This window comes from Cervus canadensis, chromosome 1, assembly GCF_019320065.1.
Source record: "Cervus canadensis isolate Bull #8, Minnesota chromosome 1, ASM1932006v1, whole genome shotgun sequence".
Classification (NCBI taxonomy): Eukaryota; Metazoa; Chordata; class Mammalia; order Artiodactyla; family Cervidae; genus Cervus; species Cervus canadensis.
Genome location: NC_057386.1, coordinates 112773551 through 112801517, shown reverse-complemented (window position 1 = coordinate 112801517; position 27967 = coordinate 112773551). Strand labels below are relative to the sequence as shown.

General features: G+C 40.7%; 1 protein-coding gene and 1 long non-coding RNA gene across 3 annotated transcripts in view; one reads left to right on the top strand and one right to left on the bottom strand.

Moving 5' to 3' along the window:
* The window catches only part of PITPNB (phosphatidylinositol transfer protein beta), a 58326-nt gene extending 45178 nt beyond the window's left edge, over nt 1–13148 (bottom strand). The window contains exons 1-3 of one of the 2 annotated variants that reach the window (XM_043437702.1): nt 13005–13148; nt 8085–8115; nt 5218–5363 (exon numbers count right to left, since the gene is read on the bottom strand). In XM_043437702.1, the coding sequence (XP_043293637.1) occupies nt 5218–5363; nt 8085–8115; nt 13005–13024 (197 nt within the window). In that variant the 5' untranslated portion in view covers nt 13025–13148. The remainder of the gene's footprint in view (nt 1–5217; nt 5364–8084; nt 8116–13004) is intronic. The other variant, XM_043437711.1, reaches the window with a different exon arrangement.
* A 72-nt stretch (nt 13149–13220) lies between these two features.
* LOC122421597 overlaps nt 13221–27967 on the top strand; it is a 68382-nt gene continuing 53635 nt past the window's right edge. The window contains exon 1 of the long non-coding RNA XR_006263522.1: nt 13221–13360. This is a non-coding gene — a long non-coding RNA (uncharacterized LOC122421597). The remainder of the gene's footprint in view (nt 13361–27967) is intronic.

Genomic DNA, 27967 nt, shown 5'->3' with positions numbered 1-27967 from the left:
CGTGCCTCTGCAGTATGCAAGAATGGTGCAGTTGAGGAATTCCCTGGCTGTCCTGTGGTCAGGACGTGGCACTTTCATTGCCAGGGCCTAGGTTTGCTCCCTGGTCAGGGAACTAAGAGCCAACAAGCGACATGGCATGGCCAAATAAAAAGAATGCTATGGTTTGAAACTCCTACTATTGTGGCAAATTAAATCTTTAAATCACTGGAAAAGCTGAAGTATTACTATCACACACACAGTATGCCCAAGATTGCATATTCTTAATTATTCTAAAATACTTCTTAAAATATTCTTTATTATTCTATTTCTATAGTATCCAATATTCTAAAAACCTTAATATTCATCAAATTTCAAAATTTGCTGACATAAGAAACTTGGCAATCAGCTACTGAAGGTCAGCATAATACCAATCTCTAAAAAAATTTTAGTATTTCTTCATCGTGCTTCCAAATGCCTATTATTTTAATTCTAGGATGCTTTTTCTACCATGTGTATTTCAACTCATTTTATGTTTGACTTAGTTTCATGCAAGGATGGGCACAATAAAGGACAGAAACAGTAAGGATCTAACAGAAGCAGAAAAGATTAAAAAGAGGTAGCAAGAAAACACAGAACTATACCAGAAAGGTCTTAATGACCAGATAACCACACTGGTTTGGTCACTCACCTAGAGCCAGACATCCTACAGTGTGAAGTCAAGTGGGCCTTAGGAAGCATTACTACAAACAGAACCAGTGGAGATGATGGAATTCCAGATGAGCTCTTTCAAATCCTAAAAGATGATGTTGTTAAAGTGCTGCATTCAATATGTCACCAAATTTGGAAAGCTTGGCAATGGCCATAGGACTGGAAAAGGTCAGTTTTCATTCCAATCTCAAAGAAGGGCAATGCCAAAGAATGTTCAAACTACTGTAGAAGTGCATTCATTTCAAGTTCTAGCAAGGTAATGCTCAAAATCCTTCAAGCTAGGTTTCAACAGTATGTGACCCAAGAACTTCCAGATGTTCAAGCTGGATTTAGAAAAGGCAGACGAACCAAAGATCAAATTGCCAACATTGGTTGGATCAGAGAGAAAACAAGGGAATTCCAGCAAAACATCTACTTCTACTTCACTGACTACATTAAAGCATTTGAATGTGTGGATCACAACAACTGTGGAAAATTCATCAAGAGATGGGAATACCAGACCACCTTACCTGTCTCCTGAGAAACCGTATACGGGTGAAGAAGCAACAGTCAGAATCAGACATGGAACAAGAGACTGGTTCAAAATTGGGAAAGGAGTATGTCAAGGCTATGTATTGTCACTTTGCACAGTATATCATGTGAAATGCCAGGCTGGATGAATCCCAAGCTGGAATCAAGATTGCTAGGAGAAATATCAACAACCTCAGATATGCAGATGACACCACTTTAATGGCACAAAGTGAAGCGGGAACTAAAAGAGCCTCTTGATGAGTGTGAAAGTGAACAGTGAAAAAGCTGGCTTGGAACTCAACATGCAAAAAACTGAGATCATGGCATCTGGTCCCATCACTTCATGGCAAATAGATGGGGAAAAAGTGGAAACAGTGGCAAATTTTATTTTCTCAGGTTCCAAAAATCACCACGGTCGGTGACTGCAGCCATGAAATTAAAGACGCTTGCTCCTTGGAAGGAAAGCTATCACAAACCTAGAATGCATATTAAAAAGCAGAGACATCACTTTGCAGACAACGGTCTGTATAGTCAAAGCTATGGTTTTTTCCAGTAGTCATGTGCAGGTGTGAGAGCTCGACTATAAAGAAAGCTGAGCGCCAAAGAACTGATGCTTTTCAACTGTGGTGCTGGAGAAGACTCTTGAGAGCCCCTTGGACTGCAAGGAGATCCAACCAGCCCATCCTGAAGGAGACCAGTCCTGAATATTCACTGCAAGGACTGTTGCTGAAGCTGAAGCTCCAGTACTTTGGCCCCCTCATGTAGAGAGCTGACTCACTGGAAAAGACCCTGATGCTGGGAAAGACTGAAGGCAAAAGAAGAGGGTGCCAGAGAATGAGATCATTAGATAGCATCACTGACTCAACAGACATGAATATGATGAGCAAACTCCAGGAGACAGTGAAGCACAGGGGAGCCTGGCATGCTGCAGTCCACAGGGTAGCAGAGAGTTGGACACAATGTGGCAACTGAACAACTATAACAAAAACATGAGCAAACCTTTGAACTAGTTTTGTTTCACATTTACTGGCTTTTCATGTTTAATATAAGAACATGAACTGACTACATTTAGGGGAAATGCACACATGGAATAAATACAATAAAATTTCAATTCTATTTCAAAAGAGAAGAATTTTCATCAAGGGCAACTTCAACATATTGCTAACAAGACAAGTCAAAGGTGCCATTTATACACAAGAGAAAGTGTATACCTCGTTCTCCCCCTCAGGGTCACTGAGGAAGTCACTTCAGCAACATGCAGGAAACTCTGTTTTGGAAGCTTAGTCTCAGAAAACAGAGAAATAGTAGCCAAATTAACAAAACAGACCTAGACCTTCAAAAACAAACTAAAAAGGACATTCATCCTCTTGTTACTACAAACTAGTCACAAAATGTCCTCTCACAATAAACCAGTATCTGTGACAGTGCTTACCTCAAGGTAAACACAGCTCAATCACAGAGTTTAAGTGTTAGCCATAGTATCATGTCCAGTTGCACAAACACTCTTTGCCAGTGCACAGCCTTCCACCACCCCATCTCTGAATACAAAATAAGAATATTTAAGTTCATGTTAAAATTCAACTGAAGTGTTTCATCAATTGTGTTATCAATATCAAATCTAACCTCAACGTACTAATGGCTGTGAACCTGTGTATTGTGCAGTAAGATACCTTGGTTAGAGTGGGAGAAGAAAACAGAGGGCTTACGTGATTTAAAAGAGACATAATAAATGACCGTAGTGTACATGTAGCTTCTCCTGACGCAGGAGCCAACTTTAAAAAAGAAAATCCTGTTCCTAAGATAAATAATACCTTGGCAAATCATTTCAAACTGCACTTTCCCCAATGGAAAGTTTACGTCTTCTTGAGTAAGTAATCTTTCACTTTATAATCAACTGAAATACACCTTACGTACAATGGAGACCTCGTTCCTTGATCCACTCAAGTATTTACTAACTGTCCACTGTGCCAGGGACCATGTAAACAACAGTGTACAAACAGGGACAATTCCTACCTGGAGCTCACCTTCCCAAGAGGGAAGCGGAAAATAGGTCAGCAGACAACAAAAGGCAAAGAGAAGCAGCGTTCCTAAAGTGCCATGAGTTTACGGAACATGGCAGTGGGCGAGTGAGCACAGGAGGCAAAGGTGCTCAGAAGAGGTGAGGGAGGCTCAGGGAACTGCAGCGGAGACCTGAGAGCCAGCGACACCCAGAGACAGCGATCAGAGTGGGCAGAGGGCCCCGCACAACCAAAGGGCCACTCGGAGGCCTCCAGCGTGGCAAAGGCTGGCCAAGAAAGAACAGGGGGACACAAGCTTAGCATGGTGAGGTGGGCAGGGAGCAGACAGAGCACGCAGGGCCCGTCTCAAAGGCCTGTATCAGACGTTCTGGTTTATTTTAGATGCCCCAGAGAGTTTACTGGTGATGATAAAGGGAGGTTTTTTTATGTATTGGTGAAATTCAGTGAATGAGTAAATGTCAAGTGCTAGAAAAGTAAAACTGAGTAAACATAAGTAAATTCAATACTATGAATACTATATAGGTTATACCATGAAGAATGCTAAAATTTCTCAAAAGGCACATTTTAGATATACTTCAGGTGCTAATGAATTAAAAGAAACCATGAATAACACAGTCTCTGGAAAATTGATTAATCAAAGTTATTGCCCTCACTCAAACCTGCAGCAGAAACAAAGAAATGCTGCATTCTAAGGTAACATCAAAGTAAAACTGAAGGTTCTACAAAGTGACGACCCACTTTATATTCATGTGTCATTATAAACAAAGCAACAGCCTTAAACTGAGAGAATTATGAAAAATACGAACCATCACAGCTCATCCACACCCTTAAAAGGCTCTACAAAACCCCAGTGTGAATCAATATGAAGAGAGAAAGCTCAGTGCAGAGCAGATTCCCTCCTCCTCTGATAAACTGTGGAGAACAGGCACTACTGACAAGACACTCTTAAAAACCATTGCTGATCTTCTGCCCTTACGCAAGTATTAGTATGCATTTTCTATCTTAAAATATTTATACAAAAAAACAGAGATCAAACTGCCAAACTTAGGAGAACTGCAAACTAAGAGATAAAAACAATGAACAAAGGATCTGAATGGTCAAGTCACGCAATAAATTCAAAGGGCCAGTTAATATGAAAGAACATTTAACTTCACTGATAGAGAAATGCAAATTTAAACAAGAGGCTATTTTCTGTGCATCAAATTGGCAAAAATTAAAAAGAAAATTCTGGGGAAACGAATGCTCTCAAATTCTTGGAAGGCAACCTGGCAAAAACACCAGAACTTTAAAAGAGCATGGGCTTCCAGCAATCCTACTGTAACAAACTTCTTCCAGAGACACAGGAACCTAAGGCATAAAGACTTATGCACAGCCACCTTCACAGAAACATTACCTGCAAAAGACAAGAAGGCAAATACCTGAAACACCTAAATCAACTTATCATTTGGAGAATGGTTAAGCAAACTGTGCTTATGGCCACCCCAAGACATTTTACTCAGCTTTGAAAATAAGGAAAGGGCATTAAATGATAACAACTCGGAAGGATGCTCACGAGGTATCACTGGATAAAAGCTAATGCAGGGTGCAAAACCGTGCGTGTGGTATGATCCCGTTTGCTGTGGACAGCAAGAAACGACACAGGTGACATTTTCATGTTTCTTAAAAATTTCTTTGAATATGTGTAGAAAACGATCTGCAGGGACAAATGTTAAGTTATTTCTAGTTTCTCTCCAGGGATATGGATTTGTGATAACACAAGGTGGGTACTAAGTTTTTAACTTATCATCTTCTTTTTGAATTTTTTAATAAGCAGACAGATCACTTCATAATTTAGAAATAATAAAGGAGAGGAATGCTCTCAAAAATTAAAATACAACATATTATCACAATAAAAAAACACCCAATAGTCAATTAGGTAGTTACATGCTTAATAAGTGGCTGGATAGTCAAAGTGTGATTATTAACACGATGACTAAGCACCAAACACAAACACCCTGCTTACCTCTTTAGGTGATAAATCTTGTGTGTATACTGTCCCTTTTCTCCATCCTTTTCATAAGGTTCATTCTTTAAGACTTCAATTCCTTCTCCACCACCAGTCTCATTCTTACTGGCTTCTGCCACAGAGTAAAGCTGCCCAACCTGATACTGAAATATCAAAGAGTACCCAACTTCAGTAAGTCAGCAGTAACTGCAAAAACTTCCTGTGCTAAAATCTTTCTGCAGATACAGAAAAGCACATCCCAACCACTGAGCACATATGTTCCACATGAAAACGTGACTCAGATGAGAAATTAGTATGTGTGGAGAGATGAACACCAGATGATCATGCAGCTTCAAGAAACTATAATAGTTTACAAGATTTCCATGATTTAGGAAAACTGTTAGTTACAAATATTCTGGTGCTTTAATACATACTATCCACTTGTTTCAATGTCGAGATGCATTTTTTTGGAATAATAAAGATACATTCATATTTTCAAAATCATTTTGACATCTCTGACATCTCACTTTATTTCACAAAATCCTGAAGAAGGTACGACAGGAATGTATCTGTTACTTCTTTGCGAAAAAAGAAAGCTGAGCAATCAGAATACCATTCTCAATAATGAGAAGGGCTATAAAGTGATAATAAAAGCCTGCAAATACAAAGAACCATTATAGTGCAAACTTTAGTAGACCTCTGGGGTCTTGTTTTCCATGCTCATGTATGTACATGCCTGATTTGGCTCTGGTCCACCTAAGCACAAACAGTATTGGGTATCTAGGGTCTGAACTGTTAACTGTGAAGTTCTCCAGTAAAAGGAAACTGGTTTTAAAGTATAAATATACAAGTATTAACATGAAAAGGCAAGAAATTGCTGACAGTGCTTTCTCTTTCACTTTAAAGTGAATGAGAATTCTCGCTGGCTTGCACCAACACCTGTGAGTGGACAGCACTATCCTACGCCCATCTGGGATTTCCAACAGTTCCAACGAATGATAAAAAGCAAAGTTCCTGCATTCTAATGTGTTCCAGTGACTCCATCATGGCACTATCTCCAATCTCTTCAAATTTGGCTAAATTTCTTCCTTCTAATGATGAGAGCCTGAAGAAATGTTTTTCTTTTTTTCCTCTTTTTTTTAAAGCATATTTTCAAAGAAAGGCTACCTCTAAAAACTAATAATTCAAAACTAACAGTTAATTTTGAGGAAGAAAAAATCAGGGTGGTTGTAAGCTCAGCAAATAGTCCTATCTAAAAAAGGCCATGGAAATATGATGCTATACTGACGGTTAATTCAAATACACAAACACACAAATTTGGAAAGGTTTAGGAAGCTGGAACCAAACACATTTCTTAAATATGTCAAAAATCAGTTTTTGTAGAGATTTCAGACTGCAGAAAGGGCTGTCTTCTTTCTTCTGGTTTTTATGACAGACCACCAGGGTTAGTCCAGGAATGCTACAATCCTTAAGTCCTTCAAAATACACTTTTCAACACTGTCATATTTTAAAAATAGGATTAAAGTGTCTCTAAGTCTGAGGATAAATTTGATCTTGGTTAGAAACAGAGTTAACAAAAATTTACACAGAAACAACAGTGTTCAAAAATATGTTATTAATGGAATGATAACTTGTCACATGCCACTAGGCCTTCAATCTCATTTTTAAGAAGAACTTAAACAAAGACAGGAGGCATGTTAAGTCTGAATATAACAAAAAGCTGAGATTATTCTGGGTGACAATAACAAAAGACTCAGAAAGATTTCAACAAGTTGATCCAACTAGCTGGAACCAAAAGAAAAGAAAGTCAAATTCCACATTCAAGTTCAAGTTCAAACAACTGTACAAGTAAAGATTTGGGGTGCCTGGCTTATCTGAGTTCTCTAATACACTTGAAAGCTCAGACCCCACTGAGGCGCTTGCGGCTGTGTTCAAGTCCACATCAACAGCGCAGACGGCTACTCGTTTTCAGCTCCTGCATTTTTTCCTGCCTGCCTCCTGTCAGCTGTCACATCTCAGGTTATCAGTTTGTTTCCTTCCACTTCCAATCCAGTGGTTCCAGTTGAGTCTCGCCTCTAGGAAGCCCAGATAACCGAGGAGTACAAGCTGTGAGCAGGTCACAGGAGGACCCCAAGGCCTTCGTGGGTTTTGCCCCATGGACCTTGATTTCTCAGGAGCCGTCTCTGCTTTCATCTCCATTCCTAGCTGTACCGCTGACAGCTGCGTCCGCAAGACACGCAGCTTCTGAGCAGGTGATGCCTTTCTGCACCGCGCAGCCTCTCGCGCTCCTGTGCAGAACACCGTTTCGGCTGAAAGCAACAGGTACCGCATATGCAGCAGCGAGACGCGCTGGCGAGGAAGTCTGGAGGCCCTGTTACACCGGCCACATCTCTGTGCTGGGAATGCTTCACCTTGGGACCGCAGGCAGAGAAGGTGCAACAAAGGGCCAAGGAGAGGGGAGAGAACCGCCAAAAGTTACCCTGAAGGGCCACCGAGGGTAAGAGAGAACAGGCTTCCTTGCTTCCCTTTCTGCTCACGTGGAAGGAACTGTAAACAGCAGGCAGACTTTACAGGAAAGCATATTTTGGTTTAAAGTAATGAGAAATGTTTAAAATATCCAACAGTAAAGTAGTCGGTTACTCCAAGCAGCCAGTGACTTAACCCTAAAATGCCCAGGTTGCAGCTGGAACCTCCATTCTCTGACACACTGCACCGGACAAGTTGGTCAGCGTTCTCAGACTCTTCCAAAACCAGGCAGGGTAACAGGTATTCATTTACAATTAATTGTCTCTAACACATCATAATTCACTGTCACATATGGCAACGTAAATCAAAATATGACCTCAGATTAGCATATTAAAATAAACTATGTAAGCAAGACTTACCTCCTGAACTGAACATGGCAGAACCACACGGCTAAAAAGACAAAAGGATAACAAATGTTACACATGAAGTGGTTGGCTTTATAACTGATCTCCGCGATTAAAAGACCTTTTGCTTTAAATCCAGTGACAGCATAGTACGAGATGTCATTTATGGAAGAGGGCCCTTGCAATGACTACAGATCTAAATAAGAGTTTTTAAACTGGGGAAGTAAAACTACCCAATGCTGACTCTCAACAATCACTTGGATGTAGCATCCTCATCATACCAGGACCCCAAAAACACCACTGTAGAGATTCTTGTGAGGAGTAAAGAACAAGAGGAAACTCATCACTGAAAATTGCAGGACACAGGATGTATCATTTGTAGACTGTCTGGTCAGGCTGCCCTCAAGAAATTTTTAGTACAGTTTCATTCTCCATCTATACACTATGCATTTTGTTTTTATGATACTTTCTCACAGAATTCATGTCTTGAATCTCACAAATGAATGCCTCCAAAAATTGCTCCCTACTACCCAATTATTGCTCAGTCTTATTCGAAAAAAAACACGTAAAACATCCTTTAGACTTAGTAAGAAAAAACTACCATGGAAAATACTTTTAACCTGATAAATACAACCCCTTTCAGTGTAGATTCAACATGAGGTTGCTGTGTTTGACCTTGTCCAAGAGTCTGTTCCTGTACATACAAGAGGACTAGGACAGATGCATAATGCTCCTAAAGATGAATTCCAAAAAAGAATTCTGTGACAAATTATTTTATATCAGGATATTGCATTTTACCTCCAGATTTTCTAGGCAAGTACCCTCATACTTAGTTCCACAAGAAGCTCTGAAAACCAAGGCCATCCCCAAATATCCAAAGTCTCAAGGTCCAAGAGGGCAACTCCCCACCCCACCACACCCGCCCTGCTCCCCACCCCCGCAACCTGGTCATTCTTAGACTTTTCCCTCCTACCATCTAACTACCACAGCAATGCCACTTAAAATCTTATTTTAACTCTTACTTTAAGGAGAGGAAAAAAATACCACAGGGTTCACCTCAATTTTCATTTTACAGGAAATTCCCAATAGTTTTCTTCACTCCAACTTCTCCTCAGCTGCACTTTTTATCTGTTGCTCTCTCCCCAGCCTTCCTCAAACACTGATGCTTCAGTGCTCCCATCACCTTCATCTCTACCACGTGTCTCTGTTATTCCCCCCTCCTCCTGGACTACTGGGGGTCACTCATCACTCTGTCATTCTGATAATGATCGTCTAAAGACAATGAAGGTTCTCCAAGTCACAATGGTTGCTAAGTTCTTCTCATCAAGAATAAACTTGTTATACAAAACCCCTCCAATACCTAATCATTTATTTCAGCTGTCTCCTCGGGGTACACACTAACACGCTCACCATCTCAGTAACAGAAAATAAAACTGGGGTGGAGAGGTGCAGTGGACAGGGGAGAAGACTATGATATAGGCTGGGAGCCTATTTGGGGAGATTCAGACAAATATACAGGTAGGGAGCATATTTTCAGGGCCTGGAATACAATGGTACGAAGTCTATTACATTCATTCAACAACAAAGAATCCGGGAAGGTTGTTCCAAAAAGTAAGCAACATAGCTATAGCTAACATGTCCTCTTAGGTGCTTAAAGACAATGAGAAGCAGGAGGATGTGGTAAAAAGCCATCTTTTGCGAGGCAGGGCAAGGATTAACAAAGACCCAAAGGAGGATGCTCCATGTACTGAGGAGCCTGAGGGGCTGTCCACGGATCCATGACTCACACTGACACACACACATACACACACACACACACACACACACACACACGAGAACTCTGAGGAGCCTGGAGGGCTACAGTCCATGACTCACACTCAGTCCAAGGGTCCATGACTGACACTGACATACACACACAGGAGAATGCTGGGCTACAGTCCATGGATCCATGACTCACACTCACTCACATCTCACATACATACACACACACACACACACGAGAATGCTAGGCTGCAGAGGAAGTCGAAGGAAGGAATAGAAAGGAAACAGACTTCCGTGAAGTTTCACAAAACCAAGAATCACTGCTGAATAATTTTACTAGTAGGGAAAACTTACTTCACAAAATGAAAGTGACTGATTGTGACACTCTGAATGAATGACGAGTCAAGTAACTTCTTCAAGATTTAAGAAAAAGTAAAAGAGATAAGAAACAGGCTTTAATTTTGCATTATTATTCTTCTAAAAGCAATATTCAACTTTTACAGCACTTTGAAAATTCTCAAACATCTCTGAAAACTGTTATGAAAATAATTTTCCAAATCACACAACCTATTAGTTCTTTAAAACCAGGATTTTATGCTAATGGAAATTTCACCTACTGCTTAAATAACAACTTGAAGGTAACTCCCCATCCTGAAAAAGTTATTTCTAACCTTTTAATTCATGTCAAAAATAGCTGGCATTTTTAAAGACAACAAACATTTGCCAAAGTATATTACAGTTTACCAACATCCTTAAATAGGGATGATCTACCTATTCATTGCTCCTGACCAAGAACAATTTTAAAAAACAGACAGGTGAGTAGGAAGAATCATTTTTTTCATTAGACAACACTGACTTCTTACAGTGTGCTAGAGGAGATGCTATGCTGGATACCAGGAAAACTGGAATAAGAAACAGCCTCTGACCTCAAAAAGTCTAGGAGAAAAAGGGGAGTTCCCTGGCAGCCCTGTGGTAAGGACCCTGAGCGTTCACTGCCAAGGGCCCAGGTTCAATCCCTGCTTAGGAACCTAAGATCCCACAAGCCACACGGGGCAGCCAGAAAAAGAAGTCTTTAGGAGGGAAATAAAATCTAGGAGAGACACAGGTGAGGAGTGGACATCAAGAAACGTTAACTGAGAATTCCTTCAGAAAAAAGTATTACAACTTGGGCATATTTCAACATTGGTTATCTTGGTACATTAAAATTTTTATGAAGAAAGTAATGATTCACAAAAAGCATAATGTGCAAATTCCCAATGAGAACTGCTCTCCATGATTTAGCCTGACGCTACTCACGTAACTGTCAAAGGGATCTACTGAATACAATTCACATTACAGAAAAGAGGAAGTAACTCTAATAAAAGAAAAATTACTAGATCTGCAACCCAAAATTAGTTTCGCAACTTACTTGTTGTGTGACTTGGGCTAAGTCAATTTTCTCTTATTTCCTCCAGAAGTCTTAACACCTGCCAACTACAGACACTACAAAAATTTCAGAGTAATAAATGAGCTAACACTTTCATGCTACATTATACAAATGAAATGGGAGAAAATTTTTATAAATTTAATAAAATTTTAACTGAAAACTTGTCTTTTCTCAGGATCGCTGTCACTGACTAAAGTTAGAATTTTTCATTCATTTTTTTAACAAATATTTATTGAACGTTTACTATGTGCCAGAGACTTCAAGAATTGAGAATAGGAGAATGAGCAAAATAGACAAATTCATGAAGTTTATATGCAGTGAGAGACTACATCCAGTAACAGAGAAGCAAGTTAGATGGCGATAGCTCTATGAAGACCAATGAAGCCGGAAAAGCAAAGACCAAACCATGCGGGTTGCAAGTGAATCTTCAGAAAGAGATTCCAAGAAGGTGATATTTAACCAAACACCTGAAAAGGCGTGAATCAGTAAAATGAGGGAAGAGCTCTTCACCCAGAGGGAAGAGCAAGCAAAAAGGCCCTGGACTGAGCTTCTTTTCCTGGAGTAGTGAAGGAACAGCAAGAAACCTCGTGAGCTTTCAAAGGGCAAGGGAAGGGCTGTAACTGAAATCAGAGAACAAAACAGTGGTTAAAACCTGCCAGGGTATCTATCCTAAAGGCGGTGGCTTTTACTCTCAGTGAGATAAGGGGGTCCGGAAGATTTTTAAGCAGACAAGCGACAGGAATGACTTAAAAAGAAATCTGAACACTAAAAATAAGCTGTCTGCAGTTAGCTAAATTAAGTCCAACATTTCAAGAGTTTACAATGAAAAGAACATTTGAAACACCCAAGAATGCGCCACACTAGAAATCCCCAGTTGCCCAAACGGTGGCTGACAACATGAACCAGCTGTGACAGCGGAACACTCGCTACCAACCAGACTTCCTGAGATCAGTCACAGTGCTTGCCGGTAGGAAATACGATAACTTTTCAACAAAATCACTTCGCCGGTATGAAGCACCTGGGAACGCTTCCATACGACCGACCACATGTTAACGCCTCACCTAAACCCGGGGGAAGTCCATGGAGCCCAGAGTGTCATCCCATCTTCAAGATATAGAAACTGAGACTCAAGAGCAGAGAGAGAGAGCTCTCTCGGGATGGGGAGAGCTTCGCTTGCAGGCGAAGACAGGTTTTTCCCGACTCCCAGCTCCGGCAGGAACTTCGGGGCGCCTACGTGCCACCTCGAGCCCCCGACCACCAGGGCAGCCTTTAGCTGGCAAGCCCACCTCCCGCGGGTTACAGGCAAGCTCCACCCCGGGGACGACAAATCACAGACCCACCGCGTCTCCCCCGCACCATCGGGCTTCGGCTGCGGGTGGGCCCAGTCTCAGACTGGGGTGTGGGGGGTTGGGGAGAAGGCGGGTCCCAGCGGAAACTCCGGGCCTCGCCCGCCGGAGCCACGCGCTCCGGCCGGGACCCTGCCTCCTCCGCCCCTGGGGTGGGGGGTTGGGGGGGAGAGGACGGCACTGTTACCACGGCAACAGCGCTGGGGGTGGGGGGATGCGAGGAGCGCACCGCGGAGGGGCCTCGGGCGGGCCGGGGGCGCGTGCCGGCGGGAGGGGGCGCGCGCAGGGAGCGGCCGGCCCCGCGATTCGCTCCTTCTTAGGAATATTCCGCCACTTCTCAGTCAGTGGATCCCCCACCACTGCCGCCCCAGAACCTCGCTCACGCCCACCGGTCCCACTCACAATTCTTTAATCAGCACCATGTTTCCGGAACCCCTTCACAGCTGCCGCCGCCGCTACCTCTACCACCACGGCCACCGCTGCCGCCGCTGCCGCCGCCGCCGCCGCTACCGCCTCTCAAAGCGCCTGCGCGGCCCCGCCCCCTGCCGTCTCAGCCGCCGCGGCGCCTGCGCGTCCACACCCTTCCGCCGCGACCCGTCGCGTCAGCGCGCGAGAGGAGCTGGCCCCGCCCCGGGTGCGCGAAGTTTCCTCTGCGACTGCGCGGGCTCAGCGCGCGCTCGCTTGTCTCCTGGCGGCGGCTCGCGTTTCCAGTCAGGTTCTGTCGAGGGAGGGGAGGTCGGTGCAGCCTGCACTCTCTGGTGAGTTTTCCGAGTCGGTTGCCTGAAGTCGTTTTCTGGTGAGAAGAGCTAAACTTTCCCTCACCGCTTTTGAGAGGAGGCCGCCTTCTTGACGGACGCCTCCGTTGCGAAGTCCGCGTTAAAGACTCGAGACGGATCTGAGAAGGGTTGGTCCGGTGGGGGGTTTGCGCGCCGGTTCCACAGACCCAGACGCGCGCTGCGGACATCTGTGGCCGCTCGAGTTTCCAAAGTCCACATCCCCTACCCCTGGGTCCAGAATTCCGGCCGTGGCTGTGACTCGACCGCGGGGGCGTCCCACCGTCCCATCCCGCCCACTTCCCCGGGGGAAAAAGGAGTGCGCGTCCTCAGGACCCAGGAAGGGGGCTGGTTGTGAGGAGAAGCTAGCGGGTCCCGATGAAGCCCCCACACGACCCGGGCTCCAGCCGGGAGCCAGGAGGTGGCCGTAGGAGGAGTTGTAGCTGGGTCACTCGCGTGCTCTGTGCGAAGCATGGGTATAAGCCCTGGGCTCAACTAGCAAAACGGACGCTATCCCTGTCCTCACTTGGAAACAAGAGAATTGGGCGTCTTGGAAAGTACTAGTCCAGGAATAAGATAACAGACTGGTGGGGGAGGCAGAGTAATGAAGGGAAGAAGGGCTCTCAGGAGGCCACAGTTGTGTTAAATACCCCAGACTTTATTTTGGGGGGCTCCAAAATTACCGCAGATGGTGACTGCAGCCGTGAAATTAAAAGACGCTTACTCCTTGGAAGAAAAGTTATGGCCAACCTAGACAGCATATTAAAAAGCAGAGACATTACTTTGCCAACAAAGGTCCGTCTAGTCAAGGCTATGGTTTTTCCAGTAGTCATGTATAGGTGTGAGACTTGGACTGTAAAGAAAGCTGAGTGCTAAAGAATTGATGCTTTTGAACCGTGGTGTTGGAGAAGACTCTTGAGAGTCCCTTGGCCAGCAAGGAGATCTAACCAGTCCATCCTAAAGAAAACCAGTCCTGAATATTCATTAGAAGGACTGATGTTGAAGCTGAAACTCCCAGTACTTTGGCCACCTGATGCAAAGAACTGACTCATTGGAAAAGACCCTGATGCTGGGAAAGATTGAAGGCGGGAGGAGAAGGGGATCACAGAGGATGAGATGGTTGGATGGCATCACGGAGTCAATAGACATGAGTTTGGGTAAATTCCAGGAGTTGGTGAGGGAGGTCTGGCATGCTTCAGTCCATGAGGTCACAAAGAGTCGGAGGCGACTGAGCAACTGAACTGTGAAGTTGGGGGAGGAACTGTCCTAGTTAGAGGAAAATAGACCCTGAGGCTGAAATTCGCTTAGGGGTAGTAGTTGAGGAGCAGGTGGAGGCCAGGTGTGGCTAGAACATCTTAAGTAAGGGGGAGGGGAAAGAAACTGGGACTAAATAGATCCTAAAGAGTTTGCGTTGTATTCTAAAAACCATTGGAAGCTGTTCAAAGGTTATTAACAGAATACTAAAAGAGTAATAAAACGCTTATATATAAACCTATATAAAATACACCGAATGAAGTTAGGACTGCCTCCAAAAAAGTGGTAGTGAAATATTTGTCTCAAGTTGGAAACTGCCTGCTATGATAGCCGGCAATCCCTGGGATTGCCTGGGTTTCTGTTATGTGTGAAGCACTGTGCTAGTTATTATGATGAGGATTCAGGGAAACACATGCTGTTACTATGGGGGAGCTTAGAAAGTGGCAGTCACTTCTACTGATCAGGCCTCTGTTATATGCCAAGTACTGTGTTAGGTAATGGAAATGTTTGTCTCATTTCACCCTTAGAACATTAGGAGATAGGTGTTTTAGCACACTTTTAAAACGGAAAAAAAAAGTGTTCAGAGAGCCAAGTTAAGTGACTTGGGCAAAAGTCACTCTACTAGCTTGTTTACAGAGCCAAGTTTCAAACGTAGGCTTTAAAAACTTCAAAGTCTGCTCTTTCCAGCACACTAACTTTTTTCTAAAAATGAAAAGTTGAGGCACGTAGGCAATATTTAAGACAAATCATTGTTCTCAGTTTAGGTGATACTTAAAGGTGAGAATAGACAGTCTACCATTTGAATACTATAGTGCTGAACAAGAGCACTAGGAGGTACATTTTAAGGTCCAAGGAGATAATATCGGATTCCTCAAAAGGTTCATCAGGGTTTTCATAGCATTTTGCAACTAACTAGTCTTAGTGAATTTCAGCTGCATAGTCCTATTTTCCTCTAATTGGGACTCCTCCCTCATCTTCACAGGCTGGGCTATTTGTAACATTAGGCTCAACTGTTGCCTTCTGAGAGTACTTCCCTTGATTACTCTGCCTCCCCCACACTGTATGGTTGTAAAATAAAAGACTGTGTGCTGGGTGAAACATAACTCTGAGCTACTGTACAGTATTGACTCTCTTTCCACAATGAAAGATTCATAGTAAACACTCAATTGAAAACCATAAGATAAAGAAATCAACCAGTTTAGATGTATATATTGAGGGAAACAAAACCTGCTAATCCAAAATTAGCTAGTTTGATAGGAAACATGAAGTCTGTAACTAAATATCTGTGCATTACCTTTGCTTAAGAGATAAAAATGGCAGAATGAGGGAATATTGAAGAAAACTAGAGAGCAGGAAAGACGAACCATCGCCTGAAATGAGAAAGAAGGAAGTATAAAGAAAAAGACTGTGTTACACGGGCAAAAAATAAGCTAATGGGCTGTGTGGCATTTTCTTGTTTTAAAACTAAAGATTTTGCATCTTGTACATTTTTGCAAATATGAACCTACGGTGGGATGTAACTTATTAGTAATTACTTCTGGTTTTATAAAAGGTCCTCCTTTAAGCCTAATGTCTGTCGATCTTTGTTCTAACTTTCATCCTTCAACAAAGGTAACCTTTACACACAAGATGTCTGAATTTAATTCTGGAAGCCTCCTTAACCACCAGCCTCATTACTTCTCTTGTATATGTTCTGGAACAGAGAGCTAGTTATAGTTAGAATGGTGGTAGATTTTACTTAGGCAAACCAAACGGTTTCTGATTACAGCAGTGTTTGGTCCATTTATGTATTAGTTGATAAAGTACAACTCGGGTCAAAGAAATTTGGATGGTCCTTCAAATATTATACGTGAATATGGCCTGTTTTTTCCCCTGAAGAGAAGTTTTTTAACTTGGATTCCAAAGACTTTTTAGTGATTGCTCCCAGGAAATTTGTGAACTGCTAAGATTGTATATATTTCATGTCATGTACATTTTTCTAGGGGTGCCGTCTATAGCTTTTATTTGCTTTGCTTACTCTGCATTTTGCCATCCTCTTTTCTTTATCATTCTCCATCCTAGAATTATCTTGATTGAAATATTTTTATGAAAAGAATAATTTCCAAGAATGCTTTAATATTGTCAAACATTTGCACGTAAGTCGTAACATTGTACTGCTGTGGGAGAGACAGGATTGGGCCTTGCAGTGGAAAGCCCTTGGCCTGAATCCTGGCTCTGCCACTAGCTGACTATATTGACACCTTGAGTAAATCATTTAATTTCAGATGCATATTTATTCATCTATTTAAAAAAAGGAGCTACTGATATCTATAACCTAGATTTGTTGCGAGGAATATCAGATACAAAGTGTATCTTACACATTACCTGATATGTATTAGGGTTTCAGTGAATGGGAATCATTTTAATTTTTGGTTGTGCGGGGTCTTTGTTGCTGTGCGTGGGCTTTCTCTGGTTGCTGTGAGCGGGGCTCCTCTCTGGCTGCAGTGCGCAGGCTCCGCGTTGCACTGGCCTCTCTTACTGCTGCCGGAGCACAGGCTCAGTAGTTGTGGCACTCCGGTTTAGTTGCTCCACGGTGTGGGAGATCTTTTCGAACCCATGGGATCAAACCCATGTCTCCTGCATTGGCGCGCGAATTCTTCAGCCCTGAGCCACCAGGGAAGCCCCAGGAATCATTTTAAAACCTACAGCTTTCAGAGAGCAGAACAGTAAATTTTTTTTTTTTTAAAGATAAGAACCTCTTTTTTAGAACTTTTTTGTTGTTGTTGTTGTTATACTGTGTCTTCCTTGCTGCACCGAGGCTTTCTTTTGTTGCAGCGATGGGGGAGCTACTCTTACTTGCTGTGTGCGGGCTTCTCATTGTGGTGTCTTCTGTTGTGGAGCACAGGTTCATGGACTCAGCAGTTGTGGTGTATGGGCTTAGTAGCCCCTTGACGTGGGATCATCCCACACCAGGGGTGTAAGTGGTGTTCCTTGCATTGGCAGGCAGATTTCTTAACCACTGGACCACCAAGGAAGTCCGTAATTTAAATTAAGATATAAGTAAGTTCCTCTCCACTCCCTCCATCCCTATGGTAACTACTATCATTAATCACTATTCATCCTAATGCATGAATAGGAATGGAGATATATATATATATATATATATATATATATATATGTACATTCCTGGTGGCTCATAAGCAAAGAATCCGCCTGCAGTGCAGGAGATTCAGGTTCAATCCCTGGGTCAGGAAGATCCCCTGGAGGAAGGAGGAAATGGCAACCTACTCCAGTATTCTTGCTTGGAGAATCCCATGGACAGAGAAGCCTGGTCAGCTGCAGCCCATGGGGTGGCACAAGAGTCAGACACAACATATCAACTGAACAATAGCAACAATGTAGTGATGTATGTAGTGATATATGGTTATAATGTACCTTTTCACCTGCAGTTTATAACAGTGTAGATTTCTGTTCTCTGTTGCACCAGCATTTGGTATTGTCAGTTTTTCATTTTTTACCATTTTATTGATTTTAAAATGCTATCTTGTCACTTTGCATTTTTCTACAGGTAGAGGATCTTTTCATGTTGACTGGCCATGTTGTTGTCCTTTGCTCATTTTCCTGTTAGTTTTGTTGTGGTGACTGTTCTGTGTGTTGCAGAATGTTCCACAGCATCCCTGACCTCTATCCATTAGAGGCCAGTAGCACACCTCCAGTCATGACAATCCAAACATCGCCCAGTGTCCTGGGGGCAGAATTGCCCCTGGTTGAGAGCCACTGGTTTATAGTGACTCATATGCAGTTATTTGTCTTTAAGAAAACTTTGTCACAGTAACATTTTTGAGGTTTATATTATATGCCAGGTGCTAAGTTCTGGAGTTTTCATATCATTGATACACAGTTGACCTTTGAACAACACATGTTTAATCTTCAGGTCCATTTATAAACATTTCTTTCAGTAGTAAATGCAGTACTGCACAATCCTTGGTTGAATACACAGATGTGGAACTTCAGATATGGAGGGCCATCTATAGGATTTGAGCATCCTCGGATTTTGCTACTCGTAGCTGGCCCTGGAACCAGTTCTCCATGGATACTGAAGGATGACTATGCTATATCCTTATTTGTTTCTGGCTTTTTACACTCAGTGTTTTTGAGATTCATTAATGTTGTATGTTGTTCAGTTCTTTTCATTGCTGAATGATATTCCTTTGTATGGATATATCAGATTTTGTTTACCATTTGCTTGGTGAACATTTGAGTTCTTCCTAGGGTTTGGCCATTATAAATAAAGCTCCAATGAATGTTTTTACAAAAGTCTTTCTGCAGATGTTTTCATTTCTCTTGGGAAAATTTCCCTTGAATCATAAAGGAAGTGAACATTTAACTCTGGGACAAACTGCCAAATAGATTTTCGAAGTGGTTGTGCTCAGACGATAAAACATCTGCCTGCAATGCAGGAGATCCAGGTTCGATCCCTAGGTCAGGAAGATCCCCTGAAGAAGGAAATGGCCACCCACTCCCGTATTCTTGCCTGGAGAATTTCATGGACAGAGGAGCCTGGCAGGCTACAGTCCATGCAGTTGCAAAGAGTCGGACACAACTGAGTGAATAAAACACTTGCTGTTTTACATCTCCACCAGCAATGTATGAGAGTTCAGTTATTTCACAGCCCTTTCAGCACCTGTTAGCTATTCTAGTGGATATGTTGTGGTGTCTCGTTGCAGTTTAATTTGCCTTCCTCTGAAGACTAATGATCTTGAGTACTTTTTCTTGTACTTATCAGTTGTTCGTATATCTTTTGTGAAGTGGCTGTTTAAATATTTTGCCCATTTTAAAATTGATTTTATTATTGAGTCATAACAGTTCTTTATGCTAGATACAAGTTCTTTCTCAGAGCTGTTTGTTGTGAATACTTTCAGCAGCTTGGCTTTTTGTTTTCTTGATGGTATATTTCACACAAATTTTAAATTTCAAGGAAGTCTGATTTTTTTCTCTAATGTTTTGTGCTTTTTGTGTCCTACCTAAGAAATCTCTACCTACCTCAAAGTCACAGAGATCTTATTTTGTGTTTTCTTCTAGAAGTTTTACCGTTTCACATTTAGGTCTGATCCTTTTCCTTTTTTTAATTTCCTTTATTATAAAGCCTTTTCCTTTTTTTTATTATGAAATGTACATAATTTATCATCTTAACCATTTTTAATTTCATAATGTTTTGAGTTCATCTTCATGCTGCTGCTGCTAAGTTGCTTCAATTGTGTCCGACTCTGTGCGACCCCATAGACGGCAGCCCACCAGGCTCCGCCGTCCCTGGGATTCTCCAGGCAAGAACACTAGAGTGGGCTGCCATTTCCTTCTCCAATGCGTGAAAGTGAAAAGTGAAAGTAAAGTCGCTCAGTCGTGTCCGACTCTTCGAAACCCCATGGACTGCAGCCTACCAGGCTCCTCTGCTCATGGGATTTTCCCGGCAAGAGTACTGGAGTGGGTTGCCATTGCCTTCTCCTCCATCCTCATAGGTCTTCTCATTTTGTAAAAGTGAAACTCTCTGCCTATTAGGCAGTAACTTTCCATTCCCCTTCTCCCCAGCCCCTGGCAAGCACCATTCTACTTTCTGTCTATATGATTTTGACTACTATAAATATTATATAAGTGGAATCTTTCAGTATTTGTCTTCTTGTAACTGGCTTCTTATTTCACTTAGCATATTGTAGCCTGTGTCAGAATTTCCTTCCTTTTTTAAAGCTGAATGATGTTTCATTGTATGTGTATACTACATTTTCCTTATTCATTCATCTGTTGATGGACATGTGGATTGCTTTCACCTTTTGGCTGTTGAGAATAGAGGCATACCCCTGAGATAATGCAGGTTTGGTTCCCAACCACCACAGTATAAAGTGAATGTCAAAATAAGTCATGAGTTTTTTGGTTTCCCAGTCTATTTAAAAGTTATATACTATATTATAGTCTATTAAGTGTGCAATAACATGTCTAAAAACATGTACATATGTTAGTTAAAAAATACTTTATTGCTAAAAAATGCTAGCCATCTTCTGGGCCTTCATGGAGTTTTTTTTGATTGGGTCATGTCTTCCTTGTACATGCGGTCTCGTTGGTTGCAGCGAGCAGGCTTTGTTGCCCCATGGCCTATGGAATCTTAGTCCCCTGACTAGCCCCCTGTATTGCAGGATTGATTCTTAACCATTGGACCACCAAGGAAGTCTCAAGTTTTAATCTTTTTGCTGGTGGAGGATCTTGCCTCAGTGTTGATGACTGTTGACCAATCAGAGTGGTGGTTACTGAAGGCTAGGGTGGCTTCTGGCACCCTAAAACAGCAATGAAGTTTGACATATCGTTGACTCTTCTTTCACAAATGATTTCTCGGTAGCGTGCAATGCTCTTTGGTAGCATTTTACCTACAGGAGAACTTCTTTCAAAGTTGGAGTCATCTTCTCAAACCCTGCTGCTGCTTTATCAATTTTTTTTTTAACTTTACTTTCTTTTTTTTTTTTTTTTCAATTTATTTTTATTAGTTGGAGGCTAATTACTTTACAGTATTGTAGTGGCTTTATCAATTAAATTTATGTGCTATTCTAAATCTTTTGTTGTCTCTTCAGTAATCTTCACAACATCTTTACCAGGTGTAGATTCTATCTCAAAAAACTGCTTTCTTTGTTCATCCATAATAAGAAACTCCTCCTCAGAGTTTTGTCATGAGATTGCAGCAATTCAATCACATCTTCAGGCTCCACTTCTAGTTCTCTTACTATTTCTGCCACCTCTGCAGTAACTTCCTCCAATGGAAGTCTTAAACCCCTCGAAAATCATCCATGAAGTCTGGAATCAACTTCTTCCAAGCCTCTGTTAATATTGATGTTTTGACCTCTTTCCCTGAATCACAAATACTCTTAGTGGCATCTAGAATGGTGAATCTTAAGGCAGGTGTAGACTTAAATGTATTTCTTAAATAGTAATACTTGAAAATTGATTCCTTGATCCATGGGCTGTAGAGTGGATGTTATGTTAGTAGCCATGAAGGCAATATTAATCTTGTTGTACATCTTCAGAGCTCTTGGGGACCAGGTTCATTGTCAATGAGCAGTAGTTCTTCAAAGGAATCTTTTTTTTTTTTTTGAGCAGTAGGTCTCAGTTAACCATATTGTAAACAGATGTACTGTCATCCAGGTTTTGTTGCTCCATTAGTAGAGCACAGGCAGAGTTGATTTAGCATAATTTTTAACAGTCCTAGGATTTTTGAAATGGTAAATGGGCATTGGTTTCAACTTCAAGTCACCAGGTGTGTTAACCCCTAACAAGGGAGTCAGCCTGTCCTTTGAAGCCCAGCATTGACTTTTGGTCTCTACTTAATGAAAATCCTGTATGGATGTAAGAGTTGGACTGTAAAGACATCTGAGCGCCAAAGAATTGATGCTTTTGAACTGCGGTGTTGGAGAAGACTCTTGAGAGTCCCTTGGACTGCAAGGAGATCAAACCAGTCCATCCTAAAGGAAATCAGTCCTGAATATTCATTGAAGGACTGATGCTGAAGCTGAAACTCCAATACTCTGGCCACATGATGTGAAGAGCTGACTCATTGGAAAAGACCCTGATGCTGGGAAAGATTGAAGGCAGATGGAGAAGGGGAGAACAGAGGAGGAGATGGTTGGATGGCATCACCTACTCAATGGACATGAGTTTGAGCAAGCTCCAGGAGTTGGTGATGGACAGCGAAGCCTGGTGTGCTGCAGTCCTTGGGCTTGCAGAGTTGGACATGACTGAGTGACTAAACTGAACTGTGAAAACACAAGAGGTGATAAAGTCACTCTAAAATTTTAAAATTTCACATTTTACATTTGGGTCTTTAATCTGCCTGGGCATAACTTTTGTGTACGGTGTAAGGTGTCACAATCCAATTTTTCCTCCTATGTGGATAATGAATAATTTAGTATCATTTATTGAAAGAAATGTTTGTTGTTGAAGTATATGTTTCATTTTTCCCATTTCATACTTTATAGCAGAATATGGCTTAACAAGATGACTGGTAGTATCTTGAGATTCAGATAATACTTTACAAAGAGGGGCAAATGGTGCTTAAAACAGTAGCTTGAGAAGTTTTTTTTTTTTTCCTTTCAGGTGAATTGATTTATTATGTGTAATGTCTTTCTAGCATTGTTTTTACCTGATATTCATTTAGCTAAACCAAGTCACTTTGTGTTAGTATTTGCCTAGGATATCTTTCTGTCGTTTTAAACTTGTTTGTTATTTCGAAAGCAATTTTATCATATGCAGAGTTGGAAGTGTGTAATAAATTCCAATATGTCTGTCACCTGTCTTCAACAGTTATCGATTTGGTGTTCTTGTCTCATTTATTCTCACTCCCCAGTTTATTTCTTTTGGGGGGTGGGGGGAATATTTTAAAGCAAATCCCAGACATATAATTTCTCCTACAAGTGTTACTGTTTCCTTTCCCGTCTCCTGACTTTCAACTTTAGTTTGTATATAAGTGTAACTCTTGCTCACAGATTATATGTTTGTTTAACATTTATTCTGATTTTTTATAGCTCTGATATCAGTGTAATTGTCCACTTCATTCACTGTGAATATATTTTTTACAATTTTAGGTTCATCTTAGCGTTTGTATCCCTTTTATACCTTCTTGTCACCTTTTGGGTTGAAGGGATTTTCTTACTCTGTTTTGCTGCTTTTCTCCATTTTGTTCATCTATTTTTTGGGAATTTAAATGCCTTTGCCTAGTCTCTCAATTATTATTTTAGTTTTTATAACATACATGTAAGGTTTAAAAGTAAGCAGTATTTTTACTTCCCTTATGAATAACACAGGAGCTTAGAATAGTCTAACTTTGAACATGTTTGAACTTGAAACTTTAATTTGAATATACTGAAAATATACTGAATTTTATGTTTATCCCATTCAGTTTTTCTCTTATCAAACATTTTTGTACCGGTGTTGTACAGTCAGTATTTTATTTGGATTTGCCCACATTTTTATCAATATATCTGCTCATCGTTCCCCTTCACACTGCTGCCCTTCCATCTTAGCTAATTTTATTTTTGCCTGGAATTTGTCTTCTAAAATTTACCTGAATAAAGGTCTATTAGTGGTAAGTGATGTTTTCTTGGTCTGCAAATGTCTATATTTTGTCTTCATTCATAAAAAAAATGCTTTGTTATAGAATTCTAGGCTGAGATATGTTTTTTCTTGATATATTTAGGATACTATTACCCTGTCTTCTAGCTCCCGTTTTTGCAGTAAAGAAATTAGTCGTCTAATTCCTGGCCCTTTGTAGATGATACATCTTTCCTCTCTAGCTTTTTGAGATAAATTTTTATTAAAATATAGCATGCATACAGAAAAGTGCAAAAAAATCATAAATATATTGCTTGGTGGATTTTTAGTAATAAAGACACATAACTACACCCCTAAATATAAATGGAGCATTACTAGAACCAGAGAGGTCTCCCCTTGTAACCCATTCCAGTATTTACCATCTAATTATTGTTTCATGAAAGGTTTATCATGATAGGTTAGTTTTTTCTTATTTTGAACTTGTATATAAAAGGAATAACAGGCTTTCTTTTGTGTCTGACTGCTTTTCCTCAGCACTATTTGAAATTCTTCTGTAACAACTTGGTCATTCTCATAGAATGTTCCATTATAGGAATATACATTAGCCATTTTACTGATACTAGTCATTTGAGTTGTTTGCAGTTGTTGACTGTTACGAACAGTGACACTAGTCTTTTAGCAACATACTTATTTCTATTGTATATGTACTTATTTCTATTGTGTATGTACTTAGATGTGAAATTTCTTGCAGTGGGAAACTGCCTAATAGTTTGCAGAAGTGGTTATGTCCTTTTATGCTCCCAGCAGAAATACATAGTTCTGATTGCTCCATAAACTCATCATCTTTGTTGTGCTCAATTTTTTAAATTGTATCTGTTAGCTACTTGTGGCTTTAATTTGAATTTCCCTAATGATTAATGTGCTTGTTGGCCAGACATATATTTGTTAAATATCTGTTCAAATCTTTTACCCAGTTTTTGATGTATAATTGACATATAACATATTAATTTCAGGTGTAAAATAATAACTTGATATATGTATATATTGCAGAATGATCACCACAATATGGCTAGTTAACATCCATCACTGTAATTAAAGTTTTTTTCTTGTGATGAGGACTTTTAAGATTTACTCTCTTAGCAGCTTCCAAACATGCCAGTGAAGTTACTCAGTTGTGTCCGACTCTTTGCGATCCCATGACTGTAGCCTACCAGGCTCCTCCATCCATGGAATTTTCCAGGCAAGAGTACTGGAGTGGGTTGCCATTTCCTTCTCCAGGGGATCTTCCCGACCCCGAGATCGAATGCAGGTCTCCCGCATTGTAGGTAGATGCTTTACCATCTGAGCTATGGGGGAAGCCCTCCAAATATGCAGTCCAGTATTATTAACTATAGTCACCACACTGTAAATTATATCCCCATGACTTATTTATTTTATAACTGGAAGTTTGTACCTTTTGATCCCCTTCACCCATTTTGTGCAACCCTATACCACCCCTCCAACCTGTGCTTCTGGTGATCACCCAGCTGGTTCTCTGTATTTATGAGCTTGGTTTGTTTAAGATTCCACATATAAGTGAGATTATACAGTATTTGGCTTTCTCTCTCTGACTTATTTTACTTAGTATAATGCCCTTAGGGTCCACCCATATTGTCACACATGGCCAGGTTTCTTCGTTTTTATGGCTGAATAATATTCCATTTTAAAATTATGTGGCATTTTCTTTATCCATTCATCCGTGTCTTGGCTCTTAGTCTAAACAGTGCTGCAGTGAACAGGGGGTGAATATATCTTTTCATATGAGTGTTTTCACTTTCTTCAGATAAATAGCTAGAAGTGGAATAGCTAGATGATATGGTAGTTTTATTTTTAGCGTTTTGAGGAACTTGCATACTTTTTTCCACAGTGGCTACCCTAGTTTATATTCCCATCAACAGTGCATAAGAATTCCCTTTCTTCACATCCTTGCCAACACTCGTTATTTCTTGTCTTTTTGATGACAGCCATTCTGACAAGAGTGCTCTCATTGTGCTTTTGATTTTCATTTCCCTGATGACTGATGATATTGAGCACCTTTTCTTTTTTCTTTTTTTTTTTTTTTTGAAAAAAAATCTATTAGATCTTCTCCCATTTTCTAACTGGGTTGCTTTTTTTTTTTTTTGCTGTTGAGTTATATGAGTTCATATATTTTGAATATTAACCCCTTATCCGATATATGATTTGGAAATATTTTCTCCCATTTAGTAGATTGCCTTTTCAATTTCATGGTTTTCTTTGCTGTGCAGGAGCCTTTAAGTTTGATGTAGCCTCCATTATTTATTTTTGCTCTTGATACCTTTGCTTTTGGTGTCAAAAAGTTATTGCCAAGACTCATGTCAAGGAGCTTACTACCTATGTTTTGCTCTATGAGTTTTAAAGTTTCCCAGATCTTGTGTTCAAGTTTTAATCCATTATTTTGCCCTTTTTTTAAAAATTGGATTATTTTTGTCTTGAGTTGTAAGGTGTTTTTTAAACATGTATTCTGTAAATGGGTTCTTTGGTTTATTTTCTGTATATGGGTATACAGAATATATATATTTTCTATATATATTCTGCATATGGGTTCTGCTTATTTAACTTATATGCAGAGTACATCATGTGAAATGCTGGGCTGCATGAAGCACAAGCTGGAATCAAGACTACCGAGAAAAATATCAATAACCTCAGATATGCAGATCATACCACCCTTATGGCAGAAAGCGAAGAGGAACTAAAGAGTCTCTTGATAAAAGTGAAAGAGGAGAGTGAAAAAGCTGACTTAAAACTCAACATTCAAAAAACTAAGATTGTGGCATCTGATCCTATCACTTCATGGCAAATAAATGAGGAAACAATGGAAACAGTGACAGACTTTATTTTCTTGGGCTCCAAAATCACTGCAGATGGTGACTGCAGCCATGAAATTAAGAGACTCTTGCTCCTTGGAAGAGAAGCTATGACCAGCCTAGACAGCATATTAAAACTCAGAGACATTACTTTGGTAAGGTCTGTTTAGTCAAAGCTATGGTTTTTCCAGTAGTCATGTATTGATGTGAGAGTTGGACTATAAAGAAAGCTGAGTGCCAAAGAATTGATGCTTTTGAACTGTGGTGTTGGAGAAGACTCTTGAGAGTCCCTTGGACTGCATGGAGGTCAAACCATTCGATCCTAAAGGAAATCAGTTCTGAATATTCATTGGAAGGACTGATGCTGAAGCTGAAACTCCAATACTTTGGTCACCTGATGTGAAGAACTGACTCACTGGAAAAGTCCCTGATGCTGGGAAAAATTGATGACAGGAGGAAAAGGGGATTACAGAGGATAAGATGGTTGGATGGCATCACTGATGTGATGGACATGAGTTTGGGCAAATTATGGGAGTTGGTGATAGACAGGGAAGCCTGGCGTGCTGCAGTCCCTGGGGTTGCAAAGAGTCAGACACAACTGAGCAACTGAACTGCTGTGGGTTCTTTGATACATTTAATTTATTTAATGCATTGTGTACTAAGTGGTGGGATCTTAAGGAACAAAATTTTAAGTTTTAAATGACACCCCTTATATGTGGAACCAAATATATATATATATATATATATAAATGAACTTACAAAACAGAAGGAGACTCACAGACTTAGAGAATGAACTTATGGTTGCTGGTGGGGGAGGGATAGTTAGGTATTTGGGGATGGACATGTACACACTACTGTATTTAAAATGCATAACCAGCAAGGACCTACTGTACAGCACAGGGAACTCTGCTCAGTGTTATGTGGCAGCCTGGTTGGGAGGGGAGCTTGGGAGAGAATGGATCCATGTATATGTATGGCTGAGTACCTTTGCTGTAGACCTAAAACTATCACAACTTTGTTAATCAGCTGTACCCCCAATAAAAAGTTTAAAACTAAATTCAGTGTATCAATTTATTAGGCCTTAGAACTCATGCTTTTAGAGTCTTGTCTTAAATCTTTTCCTGTCCCAAAGTTGCATAGATTTTTCTCTTACATTTTTTTCTTGGAAGCTTTGGTCTTCCATCCCTTTAAGTAAATTTCATTTGTAGTATGAGGTAAGGGTTGACATTCATTTTGTTATACAGTTGCATATTCAGTTGTTTATCTCATCTATATGTTATCCAGTAACAGCTTTGATTATTATAATTTTGTTGTAAATCTTAATATCAACCTATCTTTTTCAAAACTATTTAGGCCATCAATTTCTGTATAGATTTTAGAAAGAGTTTGCCAGTTCCTATGAACACAAACC